The sequence below is a fragment of the Chiloscyllium plagiosum genome, chromosome 4, assembly GCF_004010195.1.
Source record: "Chiloscyllium plagiosum isolate BGI_BamShark_2017 chromosome 4, ASM401019v2, whole genome shotgun sequence".
NCBI lineage: Eukaryota > Metazoa > Chordata > Chondrichthyes > Orectolobiformes > Hemiscylliidae > Chiloscyllium > Chiloscyllium plagiosum.
This window is the reverse complement of record NC_057713.1, coordinates 35,038,578-35,059,505: the sequence shown is the minus strand read 5'-3', so window position 1 is coordinate 35,059,505 and position 20,928 is coordinate 35,038,578. Positions and strand designations below refer to the sequence as shown.

Here is a 20,928-nt window from a genome sequence, read left to right as displayed (position 1 = left end):
CAGTGAACCCCCACCCCCCAGAAATATTTTAGTAAAGAATGTGTTTGTTTTGCAGGAAAGGTTTATACAGGCGAGTGGTTGTTGTTTGGAGCTATCTGGCTGTGTGATGATGACCTCCTTCATTTTGAATTGGACTATCCTCTGTCATGTTTGTGCTGTTGGCATGCCTGGGATTAACCTTTCCCCACTCTCGCCCATTCTCTTTGCCCAAAGTGTAGAATATGGGGTTAGTTTGAGTAGTGTCAGTTTCATTATTTGTAAATTTTTAACGGAGCTCTTCGCAGTGGTTAGAACTGCTGCCTGACAGAGCAGGGACCCGGGTTCGATTCCATCCTTGGTCGGCTGTCTGTGTGGAATTTGCACAGTCTCCCCATGTCTGTGTGGGTTTCTTCCTGGTGCTCCAGTTTCTTCCCACAGTCCAAAGATGCACAGGTTAGGTAGATTGGCCATGCTAAATGGATGTATGGATTAGCCATGAGAAAAGCAGGGTTATGGTTGGATAGGACAGTGGATCTGAGTGAGATGCTCTTCAGAAGGTCAATATGGATTCAATGAACCGAACAGCCTGCTTCCACACTGCAGGGATTCTATGAAAATAATTTTGGCTCTCTTCTAAGGCTGTGATTGCCCATGTATGTTTTGGCACCCTTACTGCTGGTCCTACCTGATCCTCCAAAGCTAAATTCTGCACTGCCATAAGCAATGAAAATCAAAATAGAATAAGTAAAGGTATTTACCAAAAAAGACAAATTTAAATTTTTCAGAACATACTGTAAAATACAATCTTACTTATACCAACAGTATTTGTCAGAAAGGATTCCTGTCTGTATCAAATCTATAACTGTGACTTCAATTCCCTTATCTTGAGAATCTGATCTTTTTTTTCGAGTTTTCATATAACTGAACTTAGTTTTTCTCTGCTTCAAATAACCTCTTTAGGGTTTTAACTGAAACAGTTCTTGTCTGGAGCTTTAAATTAAACTCCTTTCACTGAGGAGCACATTTCTTCACAGTTTTAGACTATCTTCCTCCTTTTGAAGCAACTATTTTACATGCAGTTTCATCCAAGACTTTTGATGTTCGAGAAACTGAAACTAAAAGCTTTTCCAAGCTATGGGTATTACCCATGCTTTAAAAACATACAATTCCAGAACCTTCCACCCAAAGCCTAGTGCACTACACCCTGTGCTTGTAAAACTCCTCCAAAGTAAACAAATTCCTATTAGCCTCTAGGAATGATCCCTGTTATATTATTTTTTAAAATAAATCGTCGTGGCAACAGGTATTTTTAATTAATTCACTACATTTCTCTGCCTTACATCCACACACACATGCTATTAGTTAAGCATTCAGAATAAATTAAGATTCATATAAATCTCTCACCTTTCATTATAGTCACTGATATACTGCACTATGTTATCCTCAGTGATATACTGTACCCTGTGTGATGGCATCTGTGTAATATGTTACATATTGATATGTGAGAAACTGGCGTCCTTTTCCACGACAACAAGTTATGTGAATGTTTGAAAGAAGTCCTTGAGCATGAAGGATTCGGACAGGATTGAAAATCAGACAGAGTAAAGGTAAGTAGCAAAGGAGTGAATGTCAAATATAAAGAAAATCTTTCTTGGGCAGCAAGTGATGAGAATCTGACGGACATTGACTGAATGTGTGATGGAAATGAATTTGGTCAAGGCGTTCAAAAGGGAGTTGGATAAAGGGTGCACGAACTATTTGATGAAAATTGAAGAGTGACACCAGCTGAGTTGTAGAGAAGCAGTATGGACCAAATAGCCTCTTTCTGTACTAGAACCATCCTATGATGATATAATTCTGAGTGGCGCAGTATCTGTCTTGAATATTATCTCTCCAAAAATGCATTCTCCATCTTATTTTAGGAGCTGTTAGAAGTCTGTAAACGTGAGACTGTGGAACCAGACAGCAAAGATGTTGACAGAGTCCTTGGACTTGGTAGTTCCAGGTATGGAAATCAATCTCTTAGCAATTATAGACCTTCCCTCTATGTCTCCTTTATTGCTGCATATAACACTGCCAAATTTTATTGTAACACATGATTGTAGATAATATTCCTGAATATATTATCCCAACATGGGATACAGCTGTTTGCATTGTATGTTAACTTTTCTTGCAAGGCATATTTTGCAGAGAGGGTTAAAACTAGGTAGAGGATAGCTATTTAGGCAATCATACCCAGAGTGGGACAGGAAAAGGTGGTGTACAAATATTAAAGTGGCAAGTAAGGTAAAAAAATGAAAAATAAAATAGAGAAAAAGCAAAGTTAATGGCTCTTTATTTAAATGCATATAGAATTTAAAATCAAATAAATTAATAACACAAATAGAGGTTAATGGGTATGGTCTTCTATCCATTGTGGACACGTGATTACAAGGAGGCAAAGTTGGAAACTGTATGCAACGTTTTGGAAGGACAGACCAGATGGGAATGGTGGAAGGGCAGCTTTGTTGGTATGAAATTGAAGTATGGAATGAGCAAGAAATGATCTTTGATCCATCCATATGGTTGGAGACATGAAATAACAAGGGGTAAAAAGACACTAATGGGACTAGTCTATAGACCTTCGAACAATAGTTCTTCTGTAAGATGAAGAATAAATCATATTATGGAGTCATGATCTGAAAAGAAAAGGCACAATAATAATCATGGGGGGCTTTAACCATCATGTAAATTTGGAAAATCAAATTCGCAGAAGTAACCATGAGGAAGTGCCATTATGAGACTAGATCAGTTAAGGTTATGTTCACTTGAGCTTAGAACAATGAGAGGGGATCTAGAATCCTGTAAAATTCTAAAATGAATAGACAGGATAAATGCAGAAAGAATTCACCCTTCAGTTTGAAAGTGAGAAACTTGGCGAGAAAACAACTGTGCTAAACTTAATTTAATTGTAACAACTCTTGTTTAACCTGGAATGGACTTGGAAGTGAGTTTAACAGAAGACGGTTGATGAATAATGGAAAGCGTTTCAGAAAATACTTAATGATTTCCAGCAAAGATTTATCTCAGTGAAGAAGAAGGATTCCAGAAATGAGATAAAACAACCATGGTTAACTAAGGAAATTAAGGATAGTATAAAAGGGGCCTTGTGGCACAATGGTAGTGCCCTTACCTCTGGACCAGATGATCCACCTTGAAGTCCACCTGCTCTAGAGTTGTGTAATAACATTACAGGGTTGACTGGAAAATGTCTAAAATTGAAACAAAAATACATACAATGCAGAGATTTGGAATAGTTTTCAAACCAATAACAATGATTAAAATAAAGACGGAGAAAATGAATCATCAAGTTAAACTAGCAAGTATGTATAAAAGTGGACACAAAGAGCTTTTTTAAATATATAAATAGGAAGTGATATTAATAATGGGAACCAGGAAATAGCAGAGGAGTTGAATAAATATAATGCATTATAATAATGGTAGAAGACACTAATAGCATTGCAAAAATATTAAATAATTCAGGGGCAAAAGTTGGGGAGGAGTGAGGAAATAAAATAACTAAAAAGAAAAAGTAGTCAGAAAGCTACTGGGGCTGAAGAGTGGTAAGTTCCCTTTGACTTACTTGGTTGCATCCTTGGATATAAAAGGAAATGGCTGCAGAGATAATGGATATACTAGTCATAACCTTCCAAGAATTCTTAGATTCTGGACAAAGCCCAGTGGATTGGAAAATGCCAGTATAATACCTTTATTCAGAAAGGGATGGAGACAAAAAACAGGTAATTATTGGCCAGTTAGCTTAACATCTCTTTTTTGTGAAAATATTAGAACCTATTATAAGGGATGTAACAGCAGAGCATTTGGAAAAACTTAATATAATCAAACAAAGTCGGCATGGCTATCCGAAGGGGAAAATCATACCTCACAAATATTTGGAATTCTTTGAGGTAACATGCAGGATGGATAAGGGGAATGTAATGTATTTGGATTTCCAAAAGGTGTTTGATAATGTATTGCACATCAGGTTACTTAAGACAAGAGCCTAAGTAGATTAGTGTGGTCAGAAGTCACTTGGCATCCGGTTATAATCCAATAGGTTTATTTGAAATCACAAGCTTTTGGAGCACTGCTCCATTGTCAGGTGAAGTGACTTCATTGTCAAGTCACTTCACCTTATGATGGAGCAGTGCTCCAAAAGCTTGTGATTTCAAATAAACCTGTTGGACTATAACCTGGCGTTGTGTGACTTTTGACCTTGTCCATACTATTCTGACACCAGCACCTCCACACCTGTACTACTACGGTTAGAAGAATGGCTCAACACTTGGAGACAGAGTTGGGATAAGGGCATCATTTTCAGTGGCAACATGTGGAGGTACCACAGGAATCATTGTGGTTACAATGATTTACAATATGCATTAGCGACCTGGATGAGTGAAGTGAATATCCTGCCACCAAGTTTGTAGGTGACAGAAATAGGTGGGAGGGCAAGTGGTGTTGGTGGCACATAGCCTGCAGAGGGATATAGACAGGTTCAATGAGTGGGCAAAAACTTTGAAGATGAAATATGGAGAAATGTGAGGTTATGCACTTAGGCATGAAGATTAGAGGATTTGAATATTATTTAAAACAGAAGGACTTAGGAGCCTTTTGCGTAAGTCATCAAGTTAGCATCCATTTTCACTTGGTAGTAGGGAAAGCAAATGAATCTTTGGCCTATAGTTGAAAGGAAATGCAGTTTCTTTAAATAAAGGAGGTCTTATGAAACTTTACAAGACACTATTCAGACCACTTTGGCTTCCCGTCTGTGGTCTCTTTTTTTATATTTTGTTATTGACTGTAAGGAATGTATGCTTTCTCAGATCATTGTGTAACCAAATAGGAGGGGGCCATTGTGCCCCATTGGCAGTTGTTTAAAATGATTTTGATTGTTTAGAAGGGTTGAAGGAGACCATTTAGCCCTTTTATGCCTGTGCAAACTATCTGCAACAGCAATTCAGCCAATGTCACTCTGTCATTCTTTACTTGCATTGTATAAGTTTTTGTTTGTAATCTACTTCCCTTTGAAAGCTTCAGTTGAATCTGTATGTGTCACACTGAGGCAGAGGAATTCAGATCCACTTGTTGCTCAACAAAATCTTTTCTTCCTGATGCTGTTGTCTTTTTTGCTTATTTGTCTTAGATTGAGATCCTCTTGTTCTGACCCTTGTGCTAATCAAAAATTTCTCTTTGGTTGTCTGGATGCCTTATGCTTTCAAACATCGGTGAAACCACGTCTCCACCTGCTCGAGGAAAAGTCCTATTTTCACCAATCTATCTACATCAATCTACAAAACTGAAATTTCCCCATTCCTGAAACCATTTTTGTTATTTTTTTGCATCCTTTCTAAAGCCTCTGCATTATTTCTACAATGTGATGCCCAGAACTGGATACTGCTCCAACTGAGATTGAACCAATGACTTCCTTGCTTTTATACTCTGTACTTTTTATTTGTTCAACCCATATTTGGATTGCGTGAACAGTTTTGTTCTCCTTACGATAATTGCATTCATAGCAGTTCATTGAAGGTTGATTTGACTTGTTCCTGGAATGGTGGACTGTTGTTTGGAGTTTAGAAGGATGAGAGGTGATCTTACTAAAATGGATCTTCGGGGACCTGGATATGGTGGATGCCAGGATGATACTTTCTTATATGGGGGAGATTATAACTAGGAGGCACAGTTTAAGACTAAAAGACCTCAATTTTAAGACTGAGATAAGCGGAATTTTTTTTGTGAAAGTCATTAGTCTGTGGAATTCTCTTTTGCAGGAAACTCTGGGAGCTGGGTCCTTGTATTTATTCAAGGAACAGTTTGATTTTTGATCGAGTTAATCGAATCTTACAGGGCTCAGATAGGAAAGTGTAGTAGAGACCCCAGACAGATCAACCATAATAGTTTTGGGTGGTGATGTAGGCTTGAAGGGCAGAATGGCCTACTTCTGCTCTTATGTCTAAACCCCAGGCTGCCATAAGGCTTATTTATTGCTTTCTCTCTTGCCTTACCATCTTTAATGGTTTACGCACCAATATCCTTGGGGCCCTTTGTTTCTGAAACCCATTTGGAATCTTTTCCTTTATTTTATGTTGCCTCACCTCATGCATCCTAACTAAATGTATTGTTTCACACCTTAAGTTCCATCAGTTATATGACTGCCCATTTGACTAGAATGTCTTCTGTTGTCTTGATGTCTATCACTATCCTCCATGGGGTGTCCCGACTTTGCCATCTGTGGTTAGATTCGATTTAATATTCTCTTATGTCTTGTTATTGACTGTAAGGAATGTATGCTTTCTCAGATCACTGTGTAACAGAATAGGTTATATTTTAAACTTTATTGCATCTCTAAATGGGCTAAGAACTTTTTCCGTTCTCCCAGTTCTTTTATTTTGTATCCCCCCTATCCTTTACCTCCCTAGTGGAGCCTGTACTTCCAGCCATTCAGGCCCTAATTCAGGCACGGTGGCACAGTGGTTAGCACTGCTGCCTCACAGCGCCAGAGACCCGGGTTCAATTCCCACCTCAGGCGACTGACTGTGTGGAGTTTGCATGTTCTCCCCGTGTCTGTGTGGGTTACCTCCGGGTGCTCCGGTTTCCTCCCACAGTCCAAAGATGTGCAGGCTAGGTGAATTGGCCATGCTAAATTGCCCGTAGTGTTAGGTAAGGGGTAAATGTAGGGGTATGGGTGGGTTGTGCTTCGGCGGGGCGGTGTGGACTTGTTGGGCCGAAGGGCCTGTTTCCACTCTGTAATTAATCTAATCTAATCTAATCTCTGAAAATACCCCTGAATTGTCTCCCTACCCAATTTTCATCTGTCTCTATCTTAAAGCTTTTGGTCACTTGCCCTAATGTCATCCCATTGCAATTGTGTGCCCTGCTACACACTGTCAAAGTGTCTTGGGAAGTTTTGCCATGTTAAGGTGAAGGGTGGAAGGTATAGGGGAGATGTCAGGGGTGGGTTCTTTACCCAGAGAGTGGTGGGGGCATGGAATGCGCTGCCTGTGGGAGTGGTAGAGTCAGAATCTTTGGTGACCTTTAAGCGGCAATTGGATAGATACATGGATGGGTGCTTAAGCTAGGACAAATGTTCGGCACAAAATCGTGGGCCGAAGGGCCTGTTCTGTGCTGTATTGTTCTATGTTCTATGTTAAATGGCACTGTGAAATTACAAGTTATGTGACTGGCCTAATCTTGGCCATGGCAATAATGGATGCGACGCATTTTAAGACTTTATCTTCTTTAGAAGAGGATAGCTTAGCAAAATTGCCACTTTTAACTTGATTTCTCATCAGAAAGGACGTGCACAGACATCCTGGGACTGGCTGTAATCCTTTGCCTTGGGATGCCATAGTCGACATGCCTGCTAATAGTTCTTGCTTTTAGCAATGAACCATGGCTATTTGTAATAGGTGTGGACAAGATCTGGGAGCCTGTACCCGAGAACAGGCTTTTTTCTTTGAGAAAAGCAGAGAGAACCACTATGATTGACTACCTATTATGTCAGTGATTCTGTAAAATTATAGGGTATAACTATCCTGTTTATATTGTAACATATCATTGATACTGCTTTCATGATTTTCAAATAAATCAAATTGTGTTTTGTAAAATCAAATTGTGTTTTGTAAAAGCAAATACATTTGGCAGTTGAAAGATTCCAGAAAGATGAATCACTGTTTCTCTGTTTCCTTTGGCTGAGGGAGAAATGTTGTCACAAAACACTGAACTCTATGCTCTTCTTTACGTCTTGTCACGTGTAGGGTTCAATTTTATTTTCAGGGGCTCCTCTTGAGAGCCTTTCAGGGCTACATTTTTGATTTTCACAGGCTTCTTGTTCAGTTTCCCGTACTACTTTATTTGATTAAGCCATTTTGTAACAATACAAAATTCCCTCCCAACTTCTGTCAGTAAAAATATTATAATACTTGAATTTCCAGAAGGCATCTGGCAGGCTGCCACACCCTCATGGTATAGGAAGTAATATATTTGGTTGGCAGAAAATAGGGTGTGCATAAATTGGACTTTGCTTAATTGACAGGATGTGATATATGGAATCCTAAAGGGCATCAGCTTTTTACATTTTATATCAATGACATAAATGAGCAGAATTAAGGTCTGGTAGCTAAATTTATAAGTAGGAAGGACAAAAAGATGAGTGGAAAAATATGTTGTGAAGAGGACTTGAGGTTTAGTGAGTTGGTAAAAAATTGGCATAAGGAGTGTTATGCATAATTGTTCTGAATTCCACACTTTTATCTATCCTTGATAACCTTTTCTAAACTAGAATCTATCTGCTGCTGTCGTTAAAAATATTTGATGACCTCACAACCACAATCTTCTGACAGTTTCAAAGTCACACAAGACAGTGTTAAAACAGTGTTCTCTGGATCTTGACTCACCCATAAAAGTAAACACCTTTTCCACATCCTCTTTGTCAAAATCGTTCAGGATCTAAAAGTGTCAATCGACTTACCACTTGATCTTCTAAACTCCAGTTGATCCAAAGTTTCTTGGTTTCAACATCATAACCCTCGTATATACTTCCTGCAATGTATTTGCATCCTTTCTTGAATACGGAAGCTAAAACTGCACACAGTATTCAAGATGTGGTCTCACCAATACCTCTGTATAATACTGAAGAATTGCATCCTTCCTTTTGAATTCACTTACCCTTGTAATAAAGGATAACATTCCATTAACCTTAATTACTTGCTGTACCTGCTTACTAAATTTATTTAAACTCATGAACTAGAACATCTAGATCCATCTACACCTTGGAATTCTGTAGTCCGGTACTGTTCTTTCTGAAGTGGCCAACTTCATATTTTCTCTCATTATAATTTATCAATTGGTTGCTTGCTCACTTGCTTTACCATCAATATCTCACCCCATTCTTATGACATCTTAACAACATACTTTCCCACCTATCTTTTGTGTCATCTGAAAATTTAGCAATAATGCCTTAGCTCCCCTCATTTAATTCATTAATATAAATTATAAAAAGTGCACTCATAACCTGGCCAAACAGGTTGGATATCAATTCGCAAATCTTTCCAACATGTTCCAGTGCCAGACAGTAAGTGTGGGAGAAATCTGTGGTCAGACTGGCAATGACAAATATTAGAACCTCCATCATCAATATCTGTAACTCCACATGGCAGCATACTTGCAAAAGTCCACTTTGCCACAACATGTCTGGCTACCTGAGTGTAACACTTCAATGGTTGGGTAAGTAAATTATTCTTAAAAAGGGGTCTTATTAGTGGAGTGATAATGTTTCCAGGGCAGAAGGCCCAAATTCAATCCCACCTGCCCCTGATTATATATACAGGGAAACTTGAATTTGGTATGGAGTGTATTGCACATAGCAGTCCATTGTAATAGGCTATTAAGATGACTTATGGACTCTGAGATCACCTCTATTTTATGTGACCGTGAGGATTCAGTGTTCCCTGTGTACACAGCTGTGAACTTTTGCAGAACCATGTTCATGATTTGAAGAGGCTTTCGCTTAATTTTTGTTTAAACTTCAGCCTCATAATCCAGTTCTTTTGTCACCCAGTATGCAGAGGGGCAGGCAGATTGAAGGATTTCTTGGTACATCACAGCTGATTGGCACCATGGGACCTGCAGTGCATTGGATGTATTGTCACCCCAAAAGTAAATTCAATTCATGGTTCCCTTAAATAATTTTATTTTTGTTGCAGGGCCCCTTTCAGGACACGATACTCTTTACTTGGTTTATTTTAGTTTGGTCTTTCAGAAGAGTATGAAGGAAATTTAAACTTCTTTCCTCTTTTCTGTCTACATCTATTGTTCCTGGAGAGGAATGTTGAAGTCCTTAATCATGGATCACAATCCAATTTTAGTTATGTTCTGAAAGCTTAAATTGAATTTTGATTTTTATTTCAAAGTCCCTTTAATTTGGTTAGTTTTGTTCATTTTGCTTTCATAGGAATAGAACGAGAAACATTGATCTGATTATATTCACCTCTTCTGTGGTTATATACATGAACATGTGGTACAGGACACGGAGCAAGTACATTGAGTCCGTTGATATGTTTGAGACCTCCCCTGACCAGTGGGCATCACAGGGGCTGGAGAATATTATCACTTTTTCTCTGTTCCTAAAATAACAATTTAACTTGATTTTGCAATGTTGCTTTAAAGTTGTGATAGGTTAGAGTGCCCCTTTAAAAGCTAGTCACTTGTTAATTTAATTTCTTTTAATTTACATTGGTTTCAAAAGAAAAATGTGTTGACATCAGGGTATGATGGAGTTAAAAGGTGTGCGCTTGGTAATGTTTTGCTGTCCAAGTTAATGTTAATACTGAGCAAAGATTAGCAGCTGTACTATTTTTTGTCAACTTAAATAAAATATTTGAGAGGATCTTGTTCCAACTGTGCTGTCACTTTCTTACCTCAGTGAGGAAGAAGGCACTTTGGTGGATCCATCTTGATGGAGGTTTGCAAACATTTTGATGAGGAGAGTGATCTGGCACTTCAGAGAGCTTAATTTCCCCTCCTCTGCAATCTCCAAACATGTTTGAATTTTGTTGCTACTATGATTTGAGTGTTGCAGAGGAATCCTTTGCATCTGTCACTCATCTGCTTCCAGTTCATGTAGATCTGGGATCAATCTCTCAAAGGGAGAGCAAGGTGTTTACCTGTCATGTATGCTCAGTTCATTGATAGCGCAAAGGAAAACTATTTAAGGTAAAATAAGGAACTAGTGAGGGTAAACTAGTATCTAATAATTAGCTGTTCAAACCTGCTTGCTTCTTTATAGTGGGACCGCGTCCAGAATGATGCTGACCAGAGAGGACCGTGAGGCGGTTAAGCTTGGACTGGCTGTTTTTACGGTAGGCATGATTCAATTAAATGTTTTACTGTGATAAGAGGCTGAGTTACCAATGAGAAAATTATGCAGAAGTTTGCAGAATCTTGGTTGGGCCTCAGCGTGTATTGACTTTAGAAGTGTGCATGTTCATAAGAATGGTATTGAGGCAATAGAAACATTGAAAATTATGTTACAGTGAGGAAGGTGGAAATGCACCTCTGCTTGACCCAATTTGTACTCTATTGGGTTTGTGGCTCTGGTATGGATCACGGCTTGCGTAACAGCATGAAGCAGGCAGAGAATGGTGGCATTTGAGGAGGATATTTCACAGTCAACAGAGTTGAGGGCCTTTGTGAGATTGAAGAAGACCACGTACACAGGTTGGTGTTGTACTTTTCTTGGATTTGTCACACATTGAAAATAATGTCCATTGTACCTCTTGATTGGTGGAAGCAGCATTGAGACTCTGGGAGGAACTTTCTAGCACTGGGAAGAGATGGTTGAGGAGGATTCTCTCTCTCTCTGAGAATCTGATAGTGTGGTGGGCACTAGGGAAATCCCTCTGTAATGTCCACAGTCTGACCTGTTTCCTTTCCTGAAGATAGTTACAATTAGGGGGTATCTGTGAGATCTCCCAGCTTGGTCTCTTCCTTCCAGACAAGGGCAATGAGGTTGTGGTCATGCCTCTCTGCCATATTTTGGTACTTCAGGATTTCCATCAATGCACTAGGTTTTGTTATTTTTCAGGGTCAGATGGCTTTTTTGGCCTCATGGTGGATTGGAGGTGTGCTGAGATGGCGAGAGGTAGAGTGTTGCAGATGGTGTTGAAATCACTTGTGTCGAACGCTGCACCTTGGTTGAGGAGATCCTCGGAAAGCTTGCTCAAGTGGGCATTTACGGTTTTTTAGAATGACTTTGACTCTCAGTGGAGTAAATCTCTGTCTACTTGTGCTGAAGATGCCATGCACGTTGTGGTTGTCAGCAACTTGATGAATTTTCTGCACTCTTCCCACTCACCATCTATTTAGATCATAGCTTCTGTTTTTGCACCTCACCTTTCAGTTGCCACAGGTGTGTTTCCTCTCACTTGTGTTTTTGTGGAGCTGCTAGTTTAGGGAGGCCTTGTTTTTGTGGTGTAGGAACTACTGGATTACCTGATCTAAACATCATTTTTCTGCTGCCTCTTGATACCTCTCGACATCTTTAGTGTCTAGAAATCTATCCCTCAAATATATTGAGTGAATTGGTGTTCACAACACGTGGTATAGAGCTACACAGATTTACCATTCTGTTTGAAGACATTTCTCCTCACTTTGGTCCTAAATCACAGAATTGTTACAGTGTGGAAGGAGGCTATTTGGTCCAGTGTCTCTGCACTGTCTGTCTGAACATTGTGGCTTCGAGCCAACTCCTTTTTTCCTATAACTCTGTATGTTGTTTTTATTTAAGTAATTATCCACTGTCCTCTTGAATGTCTCCATTGAATCTGCTACCACCACACTTCCAGGCAGTGTATTCAAACCTGGCCCACTGAAAAAGTTTTCTCTCCTTTCAATTGCTGCTTTTGCAAACATTTTAAAACTTGCAATCGTCTTGATCTTATACAAGCAGGAAGATTTTCCTGTATACTCTGTCTGGACCCTTATGCTTTTGAGAACTACTATCAAGTCTTCTCTAAGAGAAACAGTTTTAACTTCTCCAGCCTAGTGGTATATTTCTACAGTTCTCTGCACAGTTTCTATATATTCAGGAGGCTTTCTGATGTGATGATACTTTGGCGTTATATATGAAGAGAGGTTGAGAAAGAGGTGACGTGCAGCTGCTTGGATTGTTTAAACGTTGGAGCAATAGTAGAAGCCTGATAGGGTGGGTTCAAACTCCCAAGGAACCAGGATTTTAGTTTAGCTTTCAGTAGCTGTTGGGGTTGTGACAGCTGTTACATCTCTTGCTCGTGCTCTCTCTTGTGCTTTGCTACAGCTACATATGAGACAATCTGTTACTAAACTTCCCTTTACCAAGTGTGTGCTTGTAGGATGTTGCTATATTGGAAGAGTTAATGAGTACAGCTTGTTCTGCTATAACCTGTGTTTCATTAATGTGATTGACAAAATGGGGACACTATTTCCACAGTGCAATCTTTTAAAATGTTTGTTAGCTGTAATGCAATTACATCACCAACACTTTAAGCTCTGTTTCTAAAGGTTTTTTTTATAATGTGGGGTTGCACAAGAACACAACCATTGCATTATAGAAGAACTACCTGTAGTGCATTATTATTTTAAATATTTTGATCGAGTTACTGTTAAGCCAATTCTCTTTTTGTCTTTATTTTAACCATTGTGTATGAATAGTGTGTTTTGTTTCAAGCTTGATAGTTTGACCAATTGAATTGGATCCGGAACACAATGTCTGGCACTTGCCTTTCAAAATAAGAAATGGTCAGGGTCTGGGCTATCTCCTTGATGTATTTTGAGGGGGTTTAGTCTGTCCGTAACACTGGTACTATGTCAGTATTTGCAGGATTCCATGGGTCTGTGCCAGTATATTCTGAGAGATCTGCAGTTTATTTTCAATATTCTGAAGTTCCTTTCTCTCTTGTTATAGCACCACAAATTTGACGACACCAGCAAGTCATCAAGCCAGAAGCGGAAATCAGAGCCACATTCTGGAGAACCTGAGACCCTGAGGTGGGTAGTTTGGGATATCTGGTGCTGACCAGTGGTCTGAATGGCTGCATTTTCTTTTTACACTTCATGGCAGTGCTTCTGGCAATCAGAGGCAACTTGCCAACCGTTCAATATTCTCCTCTTAAGCAGTGTAAATTGTTATTTCTTTGAAATTTGGTGCTCTTGTGATTTGCTATTCTTGTGATTGACTTAATGAGTGTGTGATGAAAATCTTTGACAGCATACTAATATTCAAATTCTGTACTACCAAGCAACTAATCATTTGTTATTGAATGTTAATATTGAATATTTTTGTATTTTTAAAAAATTTGCAATTACTTAGATTCCATCTCTAACTAGCAGTATTCACCAGCCAATTAACTGAAGACCTTTGCTTTTCCCTGTGATGACTGAGTGTGGGACAAATGGCCTGTGGTTAGTCCTTGTTGAAAAAATTAGAATGACATCAAAAAGTCTGAGTTCATTGGCTGGTAGTAGAAAGGGAGAATTTTGAAGGCAGAAAGGTCAAGCCAAATATCCGACCTGATGCGCACACTTCTTATCAGGACAGAGTATGTATTATTTGATTGTAGCCTATTCTATACTCTAGTTTTAACCTCGATAAAGTTAATGTGAGTACTAGATAACATGAAAAAAAGCAACATAAGTGAACAATATAACTAAATTACAGGCCAATTTATCTTAAATATTTTTCTGATGACAAATGTTAACATCTTTGAAGAATAGGTTCTAACACTTGGATATCTTCGATATAATTAGCAGATTTGTAAAAGGGAAATGTTTAAATATTTATTAGAGTTCTTTGGAGAAGTAACTTTTGGATAAAGGGGAACTAGTGGATGTACAGGTACACAATTCTTTATCCGAAATCGTCAGGGCCAGCTGTTTTCCAGATTTTGAAGTTTTTCAGATTTCGGAACAAATATTGTACCCCCTGTAGAGTCCAGGGCAGCACTCCATAATCAAACATCAATAATGCAGCAAAACATATGAATATGTGGGCGGCATGGTGGCACAGCAGCAGCACTGCTGCCTCACAGCGCCAGAGACCCGGGTTCAATTCCTGCCTCAGGCGACTCTGTGTGTGGAGTTTTCACATTCTCCCCATGTCTGCGTGGGTTTCCTCCCACAGTCCAAAAATGTGCAGGTTAGGTGAATTGGCCATGCTAAATTGCCCGTAGTTTTAGATGAAGGGGTAAATGTAGGGGAATGGGTCAGGGTGGGTTACGCTTCGGCGGGTCGGTTGGACTTGTTGGGCCGAAGGGCCTGTTTCCACACTGTAAATAATCTAATTCACACTAAGTGGGATACATTAAGACTAGAAATACTAATACAGTTTACTTATAGAGTAATATACTGATAAATGAATACATTGACCATAAATACTCGAGGACATTTTATTTCCAGAAAAAACATTCCACAAAATGTCAACATCCACGCTTCAGCACTATGGCAGACAGCATTTTTGAGAGACTTCTTCAAGTGTCATCTGTCTCGTTAATATAGTTTTCTGTCTAAGCAATCTCTCTCTCATTAACTGCCATAATCTCTTGCTCACTGATAAATGAACATTGTTCAAGGCCAGCAATGAATTGATCACACATTTTCACCATATTGTTTATGGGGATTTTTTTCAACTGTGTTCACAAAGTCGTTATCATCATCACTACTATCCTTTAATGCTTATCTGTATTTAACACCATTTCAGCAATTTTCCCATTGCTCGAGGAATGCATGACAGGTGCATCATCGTCAATGTTCAGCATTTCTTCGAAGTCAGCTTCCTGTAATTAATTTACACTTGTCTGATAAATTTTATGCATAAGTTACAAAGTTTGCTCTCATCTTTTTCTCTTCAGTGACACAAAATCCTTCAAAGTCTTCATTTGTAGGTTTATTTACATCAAACATTATTGCAGGCCACAGGCTGTGCCAAGCATTTGCTCATGTTGATTTATCAACATCCTTCCAAGCATTAGCAACTGCATAAATGGCATCCTTAACTCTAAACTATTTCAAGAAGTCTTGTATTCTTACCCCGCTGTTAACTGCAGCAAGCGTCCAGCTTTAAAAACAGTTGTTATGCTTGTTGTTCATGGAGCATAAAATTCCTTGGGTCACAAGGCTGTAATACAGATGTCATATTAGGGGACGAGTAAATGCTGAAAACATTACTTTTCACAAGTCGCCCAGGAACAATAAAATTATACAGTTTTCTTCCAGTCCAGCTTGCCTGCAATGAGCCTGTGCTGCTGGTGTGAAGTGTTTACTGAACCAGTTGCAAATATTTCTTAGGTTATCCATGCATTCTTGTTCGCATAATAATGCGCAGCTAAATGGTGTATACCTTTCAGACATCTCGGATGTTTGCTTTTTCCAATCACAGCCAACTTCATCTTATGTGTACCTGCAGCATTGGCACACCCAAGAATATTTAACCTGTCCTTAAAATCTGTTCGTGCTCTCTCAACAGCCATTGTTAATGTTTTTCTAGGGACGTAGTGCTAATAGAGTTTCATCAACATTGTAAATTTGTTCAGGACCTAAGGCTTTTGTCAGATATTATGGCAAAAGCCTTTTCACCACAGATTTTCAGATATTTTACACCATGGTTTCTTAACTTTTGAATATTGACACACACCTTCCATGTTCAGTTCTTTAATGATATTTTCTAGCTTGTTTCATGACCAACAAACCAGTCGGTGGCAAAAGTTCACTTAGTTGTCGAATCGACTCCAACCAAAGTTAAGATCTGCATTTTTTTGCCCTCTGCAGCGTTTTCCTATTTTTCATTAGTTCATGATAGTCACTGTTGCCATAAAACTTTAGTAACTTCTCTATTTCTTTCAATCATATATAGTGGTAGTTCTGACACCATATTCTTCAGTAAGTCACAGCACAGACACATCATGATCAAGCTTCTGCACTAACTCCACATTCTGCGTTATTGATAATAAGAAAAAGGAAGCATCTGACATTATCTGCAGCTCTGTTGGCATTTTTACAGTGAAATTGAGACTGAAATTGAACACAATGTGGAAAACAAAACACAATTAACACCTGCCTGTGCTGGGCCTCACCGCCATGTGGGTCGAGTGGGTGTGAACTTCGACCACCAAACAAACCTTATTACGCAGGCATGACTGATGCTCCACACACCACGAAAAGCAACTTCATAGCTTTTTGGATAAAGAATAGTGTACCTGTGTTGTATTTGAGATTTCCAGGTGTTTGATCAGGTGCCACATCAAGCTATTCTGGAAGATAAAAGCTCATAGTATAGGGAGTAAGATTGGCTAGTGAAAGGGAAGCAGAGTAGGAGTAAATTGATCTTTTTTAGGCTTGCAAGATGTCATGAGATTGCCATAACGGTCATTGCTGGGGCCTCAACTCTACAATGATTGGGATGAAGGGATTGCAGGTTTGGTAGTTCAGTTTGCTGATGGACAGAGATAAGTAGGAAAATGAGTTGTGAAGAGAAGATAAGGAGCCTACAAAGGGATCTATCAAGTGGGCAAATGGAGTACAATGTGGCAAAGTGTAAAACTGTCCTTTTTGGTAGAAAGACTATAAAAGCAGCTTATTATCTAAATAATGAGAGGATGCAGAGATCTCGGTGAACGAGTTAATGAATCACAGGTTACTGTGCAGATATGGCAAATAATCTGGAAAACTAATCAAATGTTATGTTTCATTGTGAGGGCAACTCAATGCAAGAATAAGGAGGTTATGTTTCAGCTATACTTAAAATTTGCATTGCTAAGACTGTATGAATAGTATGTATAGTACTGGCCGTTGCACTTACGGAAAGGTGTTAATACATTGGAAGTAGTTGAGAGAAACTTTACTAGACTAATACCTGGAATAAGTGGATTGCTTGAGGAAAGGTTAGACAAGCAAGGCCTTATCCTCTCAAATCCTCTCATACAGCAGAGAAACAAATCTGACTTCCCAATCTGACCTAGTTCCGTTTATCATCATTTGGCCCTACCTATTCATATACCCATTTAAATGTTGTAATTGTACTCTCCTCTATCACTTCCTCTGGCAACTCATTCCATACATATACCACCCTCTTGGGGGAGAATCTAGAACTGGAAGTCATAGTTTGAAAATAAGGGGCTGCCTAGTTAAGACATGCAAAATTTTTTTTTTGGTTGAATGTTTGGAAGGTACTCAAAAGACAGTGGACGCAGAATATTTACCTCTGCCGTAAAAAAATATCTAGATTGTTGATTACCAAGATGATAAATTCAGGAGTGTAGACTGGAGGTTAAAATCAGAACTTAGTTAAAGAGCTGAGTGGTCACCTCTTGGTTGTATGTTGAACCTAATTATTTGATTCTGATCATGGGCTCTGACTCTCCACACCAGGGCAGCTAACCCTTCCCACAACGCTTGTTGAATTAAGGTCCTTCCCAATCAACTTTTGCTGCAATCTTAATATAAATCATCTCTAATCAGTCGAGACTCCTATCCGGAGAGGTTAGCAACACTTGGATCTCTGTGAGAATTCCTCAAGAGGAAATCAGAATCCTGTGTCTTACGAATTGCAACTTGAACATTTTACTGGATACAAACATTTTATCATTCCTATATCTGAACACTTGGGATTTTTTTGTCGAAGGCTTAATTCAGTAATAGTATGTCACTCTGACTGGCATCACTGTTTCCTGAAATGATGTGACCCTGCAATATCACAGGGGAGAACCACTCTTTAAAGATGGAAATGAAGTATTATCTTGTGTTGAATGCAGATGAGCTTTCTCATTCTTACACCCAATTCTTCTTTGTCCAGGGGTTCCAAATAACAAATCAGCCAATTAACACTACACACTAGAAATACAACCATGATCTAGTATAAAAATCACAAAACACCAGATAGTACTCCAAATAGTATTCTGAAAGCTTATATGTTCAAAGAAACCTGCTGGCCTATAATCTGTGTGATTTTTAACTTAGTCATGGGAGACTGATTAGCAAGGTTAGATCTGGAATACAGGGAGAACTAGCCATTTGGATACAGAACTGGCTCAAAGATAGAAGACAGAGGGTGGTGGTGGAAGGTTGTTTTTCAGACTGGAGGCCTGTGACCAGTGAAGTGCCACAAGGATCGGTGCTGGGCCCTCTACTTTTTGTCATTTACATGCGAGCATAAGAGGTACAGTTAGTGAGTTTGCAGATGACACCAAAATTGTAGGTGTAGTGGACAGCGAAGAGGGTTACCTCCGATTACAACAGGATCTTGACCAGATGGGCTAATGGGCTGAGAAGTGGCAGATGGAGTTTAATTCAGATAAATGCAAGGTGCTGCATTTTGGGAAAGCAAATCTTAGCAGGATTTAATGGTAAGGTCCTAGGGAGTGTTGCTGAACAAAGAAACCTTGGAGTGCAGGTTCATATCTCCTTGAAAGTGGAGTCGCAGGTAGATAGGATAGTGAAGAAGGCATTTGGTATGCATTCTTTTATTGGTCAGAGTATTGAGTACAGGACATGTGAGGTCATGTTGTGGCTATACAGGACATTGGCTAGGCCACTGTTGGAACATTGCCTGCAATTCTGGTCTCCTTCCTATCGGAAAGATGTTGTGAAACTTGAAAGGGTTCAGAAAAGATTTACAAGGATATTGTCAGGATTTGAGCTAGAGGGAGAGGCTGAACAGACTAGGGCTGTTTTCCCTGGAGCACCGGAGGCTGAGGGGTGACCTTATAGAGGTTTACAAAATTATGAGGGGCATAGATAGGATAAATAGACAAAGTCTTTTCCCTGGGGTTAGGGAGTCCAGAACTAGAGGGCAGAGGTTTAGGGTGAGAGGAGAAAGATATGAGACCTAAGGGGCAACTTTTTCATGCAGAGGGTGGTACATGTATAGAATGAGCTGCTAGAGGAAGTGGTGGAGGCTGGTACAATTGCAACATTTATTTGGATGGGTATATGAATAGGAAGGGTTTGGAGGGATATGGGCTGGGTGCTGCCAGGTGGGACTAGATTGAATTGGGATATTTGGTAGGCGTGGATGGGTCAGACTGAAGGGTCTGTTTCCATGCTGTACATCTATGACTCTGTGGAGGTGCCAGTGTTTGACAATCTAGTATAGCATAACCAGCAGCAACTATGATACTTTTGGACTGCCTTAAGTTTATAGCTACTATTTTCTTTGTCTACCATTGTTATATTTGGCCTTGGCCCCATCTGTTTCACCCAAATGTCTTGCAGCAACTTATCCTTCTACTACTAGATGCCCTTCACTCGTCAGTACTTGTAATCTTCCATTCTCTGTAATGCAGAAGATCTTCAAAAAGAATCATTTCCTCAAAATTGAACATGTGTCAAAACCAAAGGACTGTCTGCATAACAATAGTGCATAATATACCTTAAACATTAAAACAGACTCTGGAATTTCTTTCTTGAAATGATTCTTTTAATAACCCCTCAAACTACATAATTGACTATTCATCTTAAATATATCAAATAGTGACACTGTCTTGTTGGCTTTAACATTTTTTTTTTGGAAACTGTCTAAAAACCATATTAAGATCTTCAGTCTCCAGGTCTGTTACATACAACCCCAGAAATACATTATTTTTCATTTTACCCTTTTTCCTTGTAAATGAAAAGCCAAAGCCATTCCTTACTTTTTGGTAAGGAAAAGGACTCGGGTGAATATCTCTACAATTCATGCACTCTTGGAATTAGAGCCAAACAACAGTAGATACCCAGAATACAAGATTCTATAGTGTGACTTAGTCATTTTAACAAAGCCACTTAGAGCTTTGCTACTGCATGAAACTAACATTACCTTCGGTTTTATCTTCCCATGAAAACAAGATTAATCCTCTGCTCCATCGGTCAATATACTGATTCCTATGTTGAGTTAAGGAGCAGATGACTGAGATTTACAAGGTTTTTATAGTAAATCTATACCTTAGGAAATAGCAGAAACTGATGTTTGTACTAATGGCCCTTTGCTCTGTCCAAAAGCCAGCACTCCATTGAGGAAGAGCACAGCAGTTTTTCCACTTTTCTCGATCTATTCAGCAGTCATTACATACCTTTGGAGCAGAAATAGGCACACTACCACTGTGCCTCATGAACCCTCTATCCCCTTTTTTTTCCCTCCTGTTATGTCCAGAAGTACTGTTGCACAACTGAACAGGTTTTCCCACATTACCAAATCACTTATGGTATTTTCCCTCAACGACCACTAGTAAATCTAGTGTTTTCCAGTCAATTCATTTGCATACAAAACCACTTAAGAGTAATGTGGGGTTGCAGGGACCTAAATCAAAATGAAGTTTCTAAGGGGAGGCAAAGCACACCACCTCCACAATGTCCACCTCTCTTAGAAGACATTAAGAATGTTGTTAGACACTGCATGCTGCTTCT

At 39.2% G+C, this 20,928-nt stretch overlaps 1 protein-coding gene across 3 annotated transcripts in view; it reads left to right on the top strand.

The window, feature by feature from the left end:
• The window catches only part of c4h1orf35 (chromosome 4 C1orf35 homolog), a 34,478-nt gene that overhangs the window by 11,512 nt on the left and 2,038 nt on the right, over positions 1–20,928 (top strand). For 2 of the 3 annotated variants that reach the window (XM_043687941.1, XM_043687940.1), the window contains exons 4-6: positions 1,902–1,984; positions 10,805–10,877; positions 13,460–13,542. In XM_043687941.1, coding sequence (XP_043543876.1) covers positions 1,902–1,984; positions 10,805–10,877; positions 13,460–13,542 — 239 coding nt within the window. The remainder of the gene's footprint in view (positions 1–1,901; positions 1,985–10,804; positions 10,878–13,459; positions 13,543–20,928) is intronic. The other variant, XM_043687942.1, reaches the window with a different exon arrangement.